This window comes from Aythya ferina (assembly GCF_964211825.1).
Source record: "Aythya ferina genome assembly, chromosome: 3".
Classification (NCBI taxonomy): domain Eukaryota; kingdom Metazoa; phylum Chordata; class Aves; order Anseriformes; family Anatidae; genus Aythya; species Aythya ferina.
In genome coordinates, this window is record NC_140298.1 from 112510910 (window position 1) to 112525680 (window position 14771).

Here is a 14771-nt window from a genome sequence, read left to right on the forward strand (position 1 = left end):
TTTTCTGTTTATAGTAAATTGATTATGAAATAATACAGTTAATTTGCATTTTCTCTCATTAAGGCATTTTTTATCTGAGTATCAATCAGCTTGCGCAGTCAAACAAGACCTAATGACTTCATTTTGAGCTAAACGGTTACTAACAGCTGTGAACAGAGCTGACCTCTTTGGCTTTTCAGTTCTCATAGTGGAGGTTACAGACATAGACGACAATTATAAATACCAAGATATATTGTCAGGATTACTTACTTCACAAAAATAAGCAGAGTCTTCCAGATTATTTTACTGAGACACATCCACACAAATATATATTGTTTTTCTGTTTTCTCGTTCCCCCTCCCTCTCTCACAACAAAATCTTAAAGTATTAAAACTCTTGACCATGCACCTCTGGGAGAACTTAAATGGTTTGTAATTAAAACCTTATATTTAAGCTCAAATTTCCATAAGTGCTGTTCTGGCATCATTCTTTAGCACACAAAAAAATTTAACATTTTTCCACAAGATGGCTCTACTAAGCAGTAGAGCTATCTACTACTGAGCAGTTCTCCTAACTTCACTTTCTTTATTAAGCAGACTCCCCACAGAACATAGTAATATTTCTTTTGCTTTTAGTTTGAATAGTTTTAAACCTTCTCATTGGTAATTACTGTAGCTAATCCAATTTAAACAGGAAAGATTCAATGAAATTTCACACTTTCCAAATTTCCATGATTAACAAGGAAAAACATGTTAAAAACCCCAAAAGTATAATTATATAACCTATCCAAACAGCTGCATACACCGAAGCTCAGCAGTGCTTCAGACCAAGACAACTGGTCTGACAAACAATTTATACTGTCATTTTAACTTTTTCTACAGAGTTAACCTCTAAATCTTTTCCTCCAAAACATTTCCCAATACTTCTCCTTCCTAATTCTTAGTCTTTCAAATCAATATTGTTACAAATAGAGAATTAACGTTAAGTTCCTTATTTCTAGGCCACATCTGTCTGTTGCAAGCTATTTCTGATTGCCATGTTTAGGATGTGGCCCTTCCAAAAACCGTTCCCATCTAAGAACTCTTATTTGTACACTTACATGTTTCTATCCCACGAAACCATTGCCAACACATCTTTATTACCTCTGCTGATCTAAGAATGCCATCGTTTTATCTTTCTGGTTAGAGGCATTAGAGAAACACTTACATCGTAAAATGAAGGTAGGGTTTATGTATAGCAGCTGATGACTGTTTCTTTGGTGATCCTGAGTGACAGCTCGTCTCAAAAATCGATGAAGTATTCTCATCTTCACTATCATCTAATATTAGACTTGGTACATCTGTTCCAATAAATATATTAATTAGAGTCTTATTACTTATACTTGCAACAAACAAGGAAAGGCATTACAATTTACTTCAAAGAAATTAAACACTTATTTTCAAGAGTAGACAAAAGTCTAAATATCAAAACACAAAATAATAGATACTTCACAAAACAAAACAAATTAAATGCTGTAGAAGTCTAATCATCATTACAATTTATTTTTAAACCTTTAAACCATCAGGCAGAACAATTTCACAAATACAAAAAAAGTTTAACTTGTTACGCAATGCTTCCTTTAGTTTAATGTCACTGCTAATCATTCTTCAGGGCTGACATTATAAAATCTGGAATTCCTCAGATTATATAGAATTTTGCATTTCTTTGTTACAAGTGCCCAAATTTTTACAGGTAGTCTTCTTCCAAAATTATTCTCAGCATAATCACCCGGACAATGTGTGTTTCCAAGGGATTGTTTTCTACCCTCTGATAATTTGCCAAACGCATCAACCTACTATTTATCACAATCCACGCAACTAATTCCATGTTCATATCCAATACTTCGATCTATGCGAACTCCTTTTCTTATATATTAACATAATGAACTGAAATAATTTCTATAGAGCCCTTCAGAAACAAAAAGCTAAAACACTGATCACATTCTAAAGACAGCCTAGAGGGACAAAAAACTGCTAAAAAAAACACAAGTTTGGCATTAAATGAAAACAACCAGTTGGCAGAAGAGCCACACGTTTGAACATTAGGTTCCCCTAAATTAGCTACCCAAGCTGCCATGGGATGAAGAGTAGACTGCTGCAATTAGATAATGGAAAATAAACTGTTGTGAGATCTTTATGTGCCCCTTGGAAAGGAATTTGGTTGATGTTACCCTAAATAAGCCATTCTCATTCCCTTAAGAAACCAGTCTGCATGGACAGGGTGAAAATGGCCAGTAGGAACAATGCAGATAGGAGACCTCGAGTGGAACAAAAAGCTCTGCAATGGCCAGGCAGAGCTTCTGAGAGCTGCTCTACGTCCTGCTGCTGTGGGGTGACCACCAGACATCCTAACAGCGGCTCAAGATGGCCCCAGCCACTTTGAAAAACGGACTGCTGTGAAACAAAACCATGAAATAGAGAGACCTGAGAGTTATTCACAGATGTACCACCCACATGCTTTACCTGATCTACACAAAACCAGGTACTGCTACCCTGACCAAATGACCACAACTGAACAAAGGAATCAAGTTCAAGGCAGTGTTGACAGCATTGGACAGGGATGGGGTTTAACAGCACACAGACTTACTGTCCCAGGAGAAATTGTTTAGAGACAAAAGTTCCCACATTTAGCTGTGTGATGATGTAGGAAACTGGATTCAGACTAGGCCAAGCAGAAATAATATTCTGCTGGTATGAGAGGAGGACACGACGAATCTTTTGGTGATGCAGTCATGCTTCTGACAGCCATTCCTCAGGAAGTGTAATGAAGGCTTGCAAATCCCCAAAAGTGGCCAAAATTAAGACAATATCAGGAAGTATCAGGTCAGAAGCTGCTGGACATCTAACTCAGGGCAAAGATAAAAGCCCTTCAAATCAACTGGCCGTAAGCCTCCGAACTCTTGGCTCACTGCAGACCTCAACAGGCAGAATTTTTGCTAAACCAAATGCAGACCATAGGCAACGTCCTATGTTCATGCGTCAAATATTCTGAAACAAAACTTCACAACAAAGAGAGGAAGTTCTAATTCGATTCCTTAACAATTAGACAGTCTCCAAATGAGGCTTTACCAACAGGCTGTAAGTAGAGTGGGAGATTTGGGTTTCAAGAGAGCCTAAAGCAGTCTAACCATGGCTGCAAGCTAGCTCACTTCTCCTGACCCACCACCACACACTCCCAGGCCCCACCTCATGCCAGATCCACACTTGCTGACATCTTCAGCTATCCCCCAGTCAGCAGAAAAGTAACCCAACAAAAACACTGTTTTTGGACTAGTCGGCCAGCAAAATGATTTAGTGAAGGGCCTGACACATCCATGAAGTATAAGGGACAGAGCAAAAATGCACAGCTGGGCTCGTGGAGGTGCAGCAGCCAGCACAAGGATCAGTCTAAGCTCCCAGGGCTGCAGACTGAAAGCATGCTCTGGAATAGGAAAAAAAAGTTATAGCTGTTGCAGATTTGCTTTATGATCAGGCTATTTTCAAGTTAATTACACACAAGCACAAGACTGTTTATAAAGTCGGTGGGGTGACGGTGTTCCCAAATAAGAGCAATAAACAAATATGTCACGATAAATGGTTATGAAAAACCAAGGTAACTTCTTCAACATTTAAACACCGAGAAGTGACCAGGGTAACTATTGAAGTATGGCCCTGGGAGCACAAAACACAGAGCCCATTGACTCTCTGCCAACCGAAACAGCCAGCAGCATTCCTTCTTACTCTCTGCTTCCTCGATGCACTCGCGATGCTCCCCTCGCAGCAGGGTTCTGGCACGCGTCGGACCCCTCAGTGCGTTGGATTTTACTCACTAATTTGGCAAAAAAGCTAACTTGACAGAACAGCAAATAGCTCTCAACTTGCTAACGCAGCAGAATCAGCTCAGAGGATCAGAAGTGCATCAGGCCCCTCTGAGGGGAGGAAAGCCTCAGGACTTGCTCGTTATCCAGCTGATGACCGTGACACAGGCTCAGGTATCTCGGCTAAGCACACGCTCACCTGCTGAGCTGTGAGCTCCCCATACCATTCTTTTGCAGCCTGCTTCTGCCCCAGTAACAAGCAAGGAATTGTGGACAGGTAATTGACACTCAGCACAGGAACACTGATTGCAGGGCCTAACATGCTGAGCAAGTCTCTCGTTATTTTCTTTTATTCCACCACCTGATTACACTCCATTATTTCTCATATTTAAATTTTAAGTCACTCAGGGGTCTTCCTTTTTTCTAGATGGCACTCGGGCCTATGGGATATTGGGCTATACAGGACAGTTTATTAAATGCTACAGCAACTGGAAATCAGCAAAAATAGTTATGAAACATCAAATGTAAGTACAGTTGGCTTGGAACAAAACACTAAGCCAAACACACATCAGACTAGAAATACAAAAAAGCCAGCTGATTTTTTTTTTCTAAATTGAAACATGATTTGCAAAACAAAACAAATACAAACCAAAAAGCCACGTACCTTCACTTCTTTCTCCCTGGCTGAATTCAGCATGAGGAAACACTTTGTGTAAAACCACAAGGAGGTTAGCGAAGGTACGTTCCAACAGTGGTCTGATCACAGGAGATAACGCATGTCCTGAAGATGTCACGGCACGTTGGGAAGCAGGCACAATATTCTGCATTGCATGATAAAAATCTTGTGCACTGAGAACTACTGAAGAAACATCGAGCTGTAGCTTCTGACTGCTCACATAAATCTGGGGGTAGCGTCGTCTCAGGGCAATCAAGGCAGCCTCAGTGCAAAGTGCTTTTATGTCAGCTCCACAGTACCCTAGTGCACAAAAAAAATAATATATATATAGAGATATCTTCCATGAAATAGCACTGTTGTGCTGCATACATTTCAAGCACACCTGAAGCTGAAAACAATCAGTAATACTTTGTTATCAGGGTCCACAAAGCATCTGCCAAAGCATGTCAGGTTGTAATCCAGTGACAGTGCTGTATACCAAGAAATTATGTACAGTTACATTGAAATATGGCCAGAAATGAATCCTGTATGAAGGTTAAAATGACCTATGTTTTCACTAGATAGCGTTTATTTTCAGCCCATTGTTTTAGGTGTGTCATCGCTCTTCCTTTTTCTTCATGCTGTCTAAAGTATGTTAGCCATTTGTAACAGTTAGCACCTTTTTTTTTATATTATTTATTTATTTATTTTTTAGAAAAAAGGCAAGGTTTGTTATCCTGGATGGTCATCAAACTATTACAGAAGGAGAAAATAAGTAGTATAAAGAAAAACGGTTAATGAATAGAATAAATAAGAGAATTAGGTTAAAAAAACACACTATGAACCCTTGGAAAAAACTGAACCATTACTATCATGGAAAATGTTTTAGATTTCTTACAGTTTTGTGATTTTACTAATATAACCAAAGAGTAAAAAAAAAAAAAAACACTTTCATTCAGTCTAGCTTCTAAATATCTACAGGTGGCTACTGATAGCTGCTTAACCATCATTATTGAAAAACAGATTATCAAATACTGAGAGACTAAACACCTGTATCTTTTGCAGTGCTAATGGTTTGGGGTTTTTCCCTACAGCTACAAATTAGATTTCAAGTTTTCCCCGTATCTCTTAGCAAAAGGTATTAATATGGCACCATATTTTGTAGCACAAAGGTCCATCTTTCAAAAGAGGTAAATTATTATTCCAGTGGGAGAAGTCTTTTAGAGAACTACAGTCACTATAGGAAAAGGTAGTGTGTTGTATAGACATACCATCACATAAGTTCATGGTATTGCTAAAAAAAAAAAGTGCAAAATGTACTAATTCATCAATTCCTTACATAAATTGTTCTTGATTTATTTATTTTTTTTTAACCAGAGCTTGCCCCCTCTCCCCACAAGGTGTTACACCATCCAAACTTTTTCTATGCCACTTTTGTATTGGTCTTTTGGAAGCACCAAGTCCAAAACTGGAGCCTGCCTTGCTTCTCGATTTATCTGCTGGTGTTGTCAGGGCTACTGGCACACGCTTTTACAAAAACGAATATAGCAATGAGAAACAAAGTAGGTTCTGTACAGTGCGTTGAAAAATAAGAACCAATGCAATTAAAATAAGGGAGACAGACAATTTTCCTTTCCCATCTTTCAGTTATATTAATTTGGGGGGATAATAATAGAAGATGCCAACTTTTCAGCTATAAAGATAACTCAAAGTGGATGAGACTTAAAATTCCACCTGAGTTTCTCATACACGCTTGAACGTAATTCAGGAAACAATCACACAAAGAACACCATGAACATCAGACTTATTACACAACTTTTAAACTAAGCTTTCCATTTTCACAGAAAGGTTAGTAATTATAATTGTGCAGATGTGGTCAGCGCACATTGCGATTGTTACTTAAGAAGCAGCTAGTAATTCACACTCCCAAGTCACCCGAAAATTAAATATACATGTTACATTTGAAACATGTTCAAACACATCCATTTAAATCATCAGGCAACTAATTATTCTCACTACCAAGGTGGTGTTGGTTTTTTTGGTTTTTTTGTTTTTTAAACTAACCCCCATCACAAAATCAAAACCATTCAGGCACACTCCATCAACGACATGAACCTACTGAACAGTACCTCTGCATCAGAGAAATAAAAACCAGGGTTTTTCCTCTACATTTTGCTTTCTTTCAACATCAGTTGTGTGTTTTCCATTTGAATTGGTCCACTTTTCATTTAACGAGCATACTGAATTAAGCAGAAGTTTAAGGGGCACTAAACCAAAGCTTAAACCAAAGATGTTCAAGAGATACATATATGGAACTCCAGGGGCCTGTCGCCTTAAAAACTAGTTTAGCATCTTTGGCACAAAAGATTCAGTGGCTCAGGAGCTACGTCCTTTCCAATTTTTCTATTAATAAATGCTGTAATACCACTTTCTAACAGTCTTTTTAATCACCGCTTGTGCATCTCCAAGGATTGGCAAAATTAGGAAATAATAGCCTGTAGCCTATTTTTAAAATTAAATTCTCAGGTGATCGGATACACAATTAGTCTCCGTTTCTATTTTTCATTTCTCAGGAGCAATTACATTTGAAGAGTAATAATTGGCGTCTCTTTCTGAGGGACTCTCTTGTGCACACTGTACATCCATTTCAGCAACAGGAAAACTGCAAAAATCCTGTATCTTGTGAAACACTGCAGAGTTTTTTGTTTCTAAGAAATAAATGCACACTGATTAAGACAAGAAAAAAGTAAAGTATTGACAAAGGGAACAATAAATAAAATGTGTCGTGGAAGGAGTAAATAACTTGAATTTACCTTTGTCTAAATTGAAACTTTAACTCATAACCAAGGCTCAGTGCATTTAATTCAATTTTTAAAGAATCCCACAAAGGATGATGTTCAGTTTGGTTGGCAAAACACACCGGCACACCTCAACTTAGAACTAAATTAAGTGTTCTTATCAAGAAGCCCATTTTGTTCCACCTCTAACCACAACACTGAGCTGAGTATTTTTGACATGAAACTTTGAAAGAACAGCACAGCAAAAAAGTAGATTCCCATGTAGGTTTCCAAAGAATTTTGATCACTGAAATTTTAAAGCCATACTCTTCTACGTTTGTTGTGCATAAATTACACCCTCTCTAAACTTTCTTCTGCCCAATATCCACCCCAAAATACAACAAACTGCTGAGCTAGGTCTAACATCTGGTCTATCAATCTTGACCACTTGCAATTTCTGCAGTGAAACTCCCTACAGCTCCTCCAATGGACTGCAGGGAAAGTTCGTTACCAAAATTCAGTATAAGAGAAATGAAAAGCAATGTGAACAGTAATGCTGGAACTTCCCCTTCCAACATTACACTCGGATAGGAAAGAAAGATGCAACAATAAACCATTTCGTCACAAAACACTGCTTCAAAAATAAGCACAGAATCAGATGTGCTTAGCAAGCATCTTGATGGCTTGCTTCTTTACAATTGTATCTAATGTTATTTAAATAACCCTCTTTTTACGTTGCAAAAAGATTCATCTGCAAGATGAAGGAATTCAAACCTTTTCTGTTGCTAGTGTATTTTGCTTCCTACAAGGCTGTTGTTAATAGTCTACCTAACCACAGAGTGCTGTCATTCTGAACGTGGACAATGAAGTAAGCACAAGAGATAAGCAAAGATTATAAAGTTTGGGATTGCTGTGGCCCACCTCCAGCACACACCTACATGGCAAAACCAGCAGTAAGTACTTGTGCTTATGGAAGGCAGCAGTAAGACATCAGTGTGTGGTCTTCCGAGCAAGTCCATGTTCTCCCCAAAGCTGCTTCATTTTGTCTCACACTCAGTGCATTTATGTGGCCATTCAGTCAAGTGTGGTCTTTAATGCTCGCATACACATACACAGAAATCTCCTAACAGGTCTATAATCCGTAACACCTTGGATAAAAATCAGCCTTCAGGAAATAATCTGTATTTTGCAAGTCCTGAGGCTTTTTGCTTGTAATTTCCTTATAGTCACACCCCCAGTCTTAAATTTCTGAGTCGCAGACAGCTGCTTCCCCAAAGTCATTTACTTTGGTAGTATTTCAGCAGTTTTCTTCATCAGGATCCACACGCTCATAGGTAAGTGTTGCCAAGTTTGCTGAACTGGAGAGAGGTACAAACCATGCTGCGCAAAAAGCCTGTTGAGTCTAGGCAGCTTTTCTGTGGGGGTACAGGGAGGGGCTTTAAATAGAAAAAAGAACTGTACACAAGAGGAAATGGATCAGTATGTACTCTATCAAAGTGACAAGTGGGCCAATGAGTTCAACTTGCACGGCCACAAAGAATCTGGAATGCCTGTTTAAATTATCAGTTGCTGCAGATTTCACTTAGAGAAACGATGATGCAATCTCAAGATGAAGAAGATAAACCATTCTTCAACTGTTTTAAAAGGTCTCTGTAATTGTCAAAAGATTTTAATCTTGATGTATGGAAACATTTAAATTCCAAGACACAGAATGGAGAAAATCAAGTGCACAGTGGCTGGACAACAGGAAAGCCAAAGGAAACAGAAAATGGTATTTCTTTCAGTTAGCTGACTTTTCCACAGAACAGGCTTTACTGAGCACAAAGAACGTCTTCCTATCGAACCTACAAATGGCTTTCTCTGTGGTCTGAAATTTTAAAAAACATAATTGTGTTCTCAATGCAAAAATTTGGTGAATTTTCAAAGAAAAAAAGGGGTTTTATCCCAACTATTCCCCTCTCTCCCAACAAAGCAGCATCACGTCTTTGCACAAATCAAGCAGAATTTACATGAAATGAGTTTGGCACATGCTGTCTTATACCCGGCAAGGCTTAAATCTGGAGTTTGCTGGATAGTTATGTTTTCTCCTCACCAGAAGATGTTGAGGTCTTTGTGCATCAAAAGCGGAGGGATGCTGCTTCGATGATAGATGTCCCTGTGGATGAAGAGGATAATTCGGATGTACTGTAGCTGACTGAATGGACTGATGTTCAATTTAAAGTTCTTATTTCTCTGATGATGGATTCCAATGCACAGATATTTGAGACTGTCGTTTTTCTGAGAACTTCAGTGCTTCTCCAAGCAGATGACTGACAGAGGATGTATCTTTGCATGACAAATTGTTGAGAAGAGATTTGTAGTGCGTGTTTTAGGGTCACTTCCTCTGTTAAATTCACTATAAAAATATTTGGGTTTGTTTCTGATTAGCTTTTAAACAGCAGGTTTGTCTTGAACAACCATCCTCCATTCAGTACAGCAGGTCTTTGGGCGCTCCAAAGGTATATTTAATGTACTCATGGTGTGGTGTTTCACCCCGCCCCATCCCACCTATATCTACACTTTGGGTTTGTTCAATGCTAGCAATCTGGAAAAAAAAAACCTTAACAAAGGCCGGGTAGTTTGCTGGATTTCTGTCAGAGGAGAACATGCCAGTCAAGAAAAAATGAAAAGTATGAAAAAAGCATGGATTTTTTTTCCTCCATATGTAGACAGAAAAAAAAAAAAAAAAAAACACTTCTCCCTATCGTATCTGTAGTATACTAATTTAACAGGTGGTATACCTGAAGATTCCAATTCCCATTTCTATTTGCTTCTCTTTGTGGGTATGCATCCTATATAAGGACAAGTGGAAGTTACAGAAAGGAAAAGTGATTTTATTTTACTTTCAAACAACTACTAGCTACTCTTCTTGTATTTTATTAAGACAGAAGCATGTTTTATTACAAAAAAAAAAGATGTTGAAAGTACAAAAGTTTAAAAAGGTCAAAATAATAAATATCCTGATGCATTTAATATACTTTCCAAGTTTAACGCAGAAGAGAAAACATGTACAGTGAAAGTACTATCATCATAACACTCACCAACACATTTTTCAGCAAGTTCTCCTAAGAAGGGGTCTGACAATTTGGGGTTCCAATCCCTGGTATGAATTTGTAAAATGTGCTTTCGTGCCTGATTTAAAAATAAAAGTAAAAAAGTTAGCAAGCCAAACCCATGACATATTTTTTTTTAATATAGTATTTATTCAAGAAAATAGCAAGTTATTTTTCCTATTTTTGGTATGTCCTTGAGCCAGATGAGATTAAACTTTGCACTCAAAGGTCTCTTGGGAACAAAGGTTTTCCAGTCTTTTAATTTTACATATAAGCATTAATTTTTTTCAGTATAACAGTTACGCATTTTAATTGCTGTTTAATCAACATCAGTATTATATATGAACTGATCAGAACTCATGTTCTAGTAGGAATTATCTTAATTTTATAATTGAATCTGTAATTGCTGTATCTGTGATTAACAGCTTCTACTGTCAAATGCCTCACCAATTAATATTTTGCTGAGTAGCATAGTGCATACACATGAAGTTGGAAAGTATTTCATTTTCAAACTGTACAGAATCCAAATACATTATCTACATGTACAGTATGGGTCTTTCGAGTATAAATTCAGGCAATACTTTGGCTGAATTTTTAAAAATCTAGAATACCGAACTGAAGTATTCCTGGCACAAACATAACTTTTGATTCTACATGTACAATTTTTATGTGCTTTGCAGTATACATAAAGATATTTTCTGTTACTCTAACACTTCCTAAACCCAAATATTCAGGGGTCCTAATACAGATCGATACAAAAAGAAGTTTTTAGCTAAGCAGTTCAGTTTACTGCAAACAATTTACCTCTGTTACTATTTTTAACTATATTCTGAAGATTTCAAGTTCAATGCAACTTTACGTACATTTTTAGTAAAAACACATTGATAGTGTCTTCATAAAATTTAACATACTTTTAAGAACTAATGGAAATTAGTATTTCATAAGTTTGGTTATTGACATTCAAATGTGTAATGTACAAAAAAAGCTCATCAATAAATCTACTTTGTTAAGTTTTACCTTTTGATCAGGCAAGTTGAAAAGAAATTCCCTGTCAAAACGACCAGGTCTCCTGAGTGCAGGATCTATAGAATCCAGTCTATTTGTAGCACCAATTACAACAATTTCACCTCTATTATCCAGTCCATCCATGAGGGCAAGAAGAGTAGACACAATGGAGCTAAAAGAGAGTTTTCAAAAAAAAACTTATAGGGAACACTGTAATAGTTTCCTGTTTCAAATAGCAACATTTGTAGCTTCAAAAACATGTTAAATTGAAATAAACCACATAACTGTTTCAAGTCTCAAATCAACAAAGAGTCTTTTGATTTAATCTGTATTAGATTTAGTATTACAACTCCAGTAAGAACTACAAATTCAAACTTCCTCCTTTATACCTTTTGGGGAATGAGAACTCAGCAAACTATTTGCTGTGTCTCTGAAAAGATCTCTTCCATTAACAGCATATGCACCATGTCATTTAGAGTTACTGTAGCACCAAGCAAAAGAAAGGTGCATCAAGATAAAGCCACATGTTTCCAATAACCTAGTCTGCTGTCCCCAAAGTCTCCTTCCTGTTCTCCTTATTTGATTTGAATGAAATCTATATACAAAATGCCACCACCCATAAAATGCACTATTTTTTCATTGTGATAAAAAGCACAGCAAAATTGAGATTGAAGGCAATCAGAAAGAAAAGTACATCAAAAAGTAAACTTCTACAAAAATGTTTCAAAAAAAAAAAAAAATGATATGGCAGTAACTCAGGATAAATTTCCGTATCATCCAGTATCAAAAGGATAGAAGTATTCAGTTCATTCACAGAACATTACAATTTAAAATTTTAGAATAAAAAAGTGTTTTCAACAGGTTATTCCATTGGCATGGTAACAGAATCTGTTTACAGTATAAAACCAGCAAGCAAAGGGAAAGCTATGGGAATCTTTAGTTGATAATACAGCTGAAAGGTCACTTCCATTAGAAGCTGATTCCCAGCAAATTGCAGTCTGTCTGAAAATCTGAAAAGGTAACTTTCCAGAACATAAAATCTCAATCTGTCCTTTCTAGTGTAACTACTGTTAGGCAAAAGTAAAAATCCTTCTTGGAAACTGAATAAAATCATACTTTAGAGTTTACCAAGATAATGTATTTTCCCTGGTAGCACATGAAGAATAGTACCTGTGAATCTGATCTTGTCTACTAGAACGAACTGGAGCCAAGCCATCTATTTCATCAAAGAAGATTATAGAGGGCCTCATCAAGTATGCCTGGTGTGCAAAAAAATTGAATTCACTGTTAATTCATAGTTACTCCATTAACACTGAAAACAGTTTATTTTGATTACAAAGCAATAACATGCTAAACTAGCACACATATTGAAATACCTGTGGTAAAAGGTGTACTCTGAAAACAAAACTGAATTTTCAACTACCGTACTGCTTTGGACAAAGCAAAAAGACTGCATTCTCCTTTGAATAAGCAAGATGGCACCAGTGTATCAGTTTTACTGTGTTTTGAAGATTGAAGACAGCAAAGGGAACATAAACTGAGACACCTTATACTCAGTTACAGAAAACAGCATCTTATCTGCCCATTATCCATTTGTCTGGACATGTCTGAAAACAGCTTGTTTGAGCAACTACGTTTCATTGCTTTATGTGACTCTCTTCTGTCCATCACCTTTCAAGCCAAAAAAAGGGTAATAAAATATACATAGCAGATGCAATCCTGCATCCTCCTTTAAGGAGCAGATCTTGAACATGCCAGCTAAACTCAAACTCACTGATTTACATTAATTTTTTTTCAATTTTCACCCAAACTACTTTGTCTATTTCATTAATGGACAAGTTCAGGAACGTTTTCCTCTCAGTTTTCAAAGTCAAAAAATGTTGTCATTTCAGTATTCCTTTATTATTTCAACTAAATATATAAATTGGACAAAGCCTGCCTGATTAACGAAAACATTTATTTAGTTTCATTTGCAAATAATATGGACTGCCTAGAACACAGTGCAGCAACAAAACAAAAAAGCACACAGAGAACATATATTAAAAATATGTATTTTTTCTAACCTGATCAAAAAGGAGTCGAAGCTGACGTTCAGATTCACCAACCCACTTACTGAGACAGTCTGCTCCTTTCCTCATAAAGAAAGCCACCTTTTTGTCTCCTTGACTGCATTCATTAGCTAGAGCTCTAGCTACCAAGGTTTTACCTGTTCCAGGAGGACCATAGAATAAACAGCCCCTGAAGATAAATGGATCAACACAGTCACAAACTTATTTTACGTCTCCTGAAAAACTCCAAGTCAAATTTTATAATGAAGACAGGGAGCCTGGAGAAGAAAGACTTAAGTTCTATTATTATTACATAGCATATTCAACATGACTTCTTAAGACATGTATGTTTTATGCTTTCATATCAGTAGATCTTTGCTTTGTAAAGCACATCAGTCAGAAGGATCTTAAGCTTCCAAAGGATTGCTTTACTCTAGTTAAATACCTCCTGAAATGGTATATCTTTGTTAATACTTCAGTCAATTTTTATTACTTCTTTGGAGTGATGTATTTCCTTTAAATGACAAAAATATCTCAAAATTTTCAATTTACTTATGTATACCCATTTAAATCTCTAACTGAAGTGACTGATTGTCATTAAAACCATAATATACCGTTACTGAGATTACTTCTATAAAAGAAACATGAGCATTTAGCTTGGTGTAGTCAATTATTTGATAACAGTCATTTGATAATTTGATATATTTATTGATAATAATTGTATTTATTGATAATAAAGTCAAGGTACTAAGGCTACCTTAATAGAACACTTGAGAACTCTTTCAACAAAATCACAAAGAAGTTTGCCTTACCACAAGAAAAGTAAACTAGATTTTTGTACTCTTCATCCTGCTTATTGTATTCTGATAGACAAGTGGAGTTACAGACATGTAAGTCTATTTGAACTGTAAACACTTCAGGGAAAGAATAAGTCTCCTATGTGTTTTCAAAGGAAGCATACTTCAGAGTTTAATGAAATCAAAATACAACAAGAGCAAATATACCTACCTTGGTGGCTGGATTTTGAATTTTTCAAATATTTCTGGATAGAGAAGAGGAAACACTACCATTTCCTTAAGTGCAAGGATGTGATGGCTCAATCCCCCTATACTATCAAAACGCACCTTGGAAAAAAAGCAAAGTCCATATTAGCAATGGCTTTTCACAAAAAAACCTTTACTTATAAACCAGTGCATTTGGAAAAAGAATTGCAAATAGCAATGCATTCATCAAAAAATATTAAAATAGAAGACATCTCAAGTATAAAAAAGTTGAGAAAGTTAATTCTCAGTTACCCAGGTGACTGGTTCACAAACTAACTGTGCCAGGGATGCCTGGACAGAAATTCAGCCCACGTTGGAGAGCATTTTTAAACCCAGG

The 14771-nt window shown here is 36.6% G+C and overlaps 1 protein-coding gene across 4 annotated transcripts in view; it reads right to left on the bottom strand.

Moving 5' to 3' along the window:
* The window catches only part of ATAD2B (ATPase family AAA domain containing 2B), an 82136-nt gene that overhangs the window by 39565 nt on the left and 27800 nt on the right, over positions 1-14771 (bottom strand). For all 4 annotated transcript variants that reach the window (XM_084512896.1, XM_084512895.1, XM_084512894.1 and 1 more), the window contains 7 exons: positions 14400-14515; positions 13407-13581; positions 12514-12602; positions 11356-11515; positions 10327-10417; positions 4479-4790; positions 1186-1318 (listed from right to left, as the gene is read on the bottom strand). In XM_084512896.1, the coding sequence (XP_084369022.1) occupies positions 1186-1318; positions 4479-4790; positions 10327-10417; positions 11356-11515; positions 12514-12602; positions 13407-13581; positions 14400-14515 (1076 nt within the window). The remainder of the gene's footprint in view (positions 1-1185; positions 1319-4478; positions 4791-10326; positions 10418-11355; positions 11516-12513; positions 12603-13406; positions 13582-14399; positions 14516-14771) is intronic.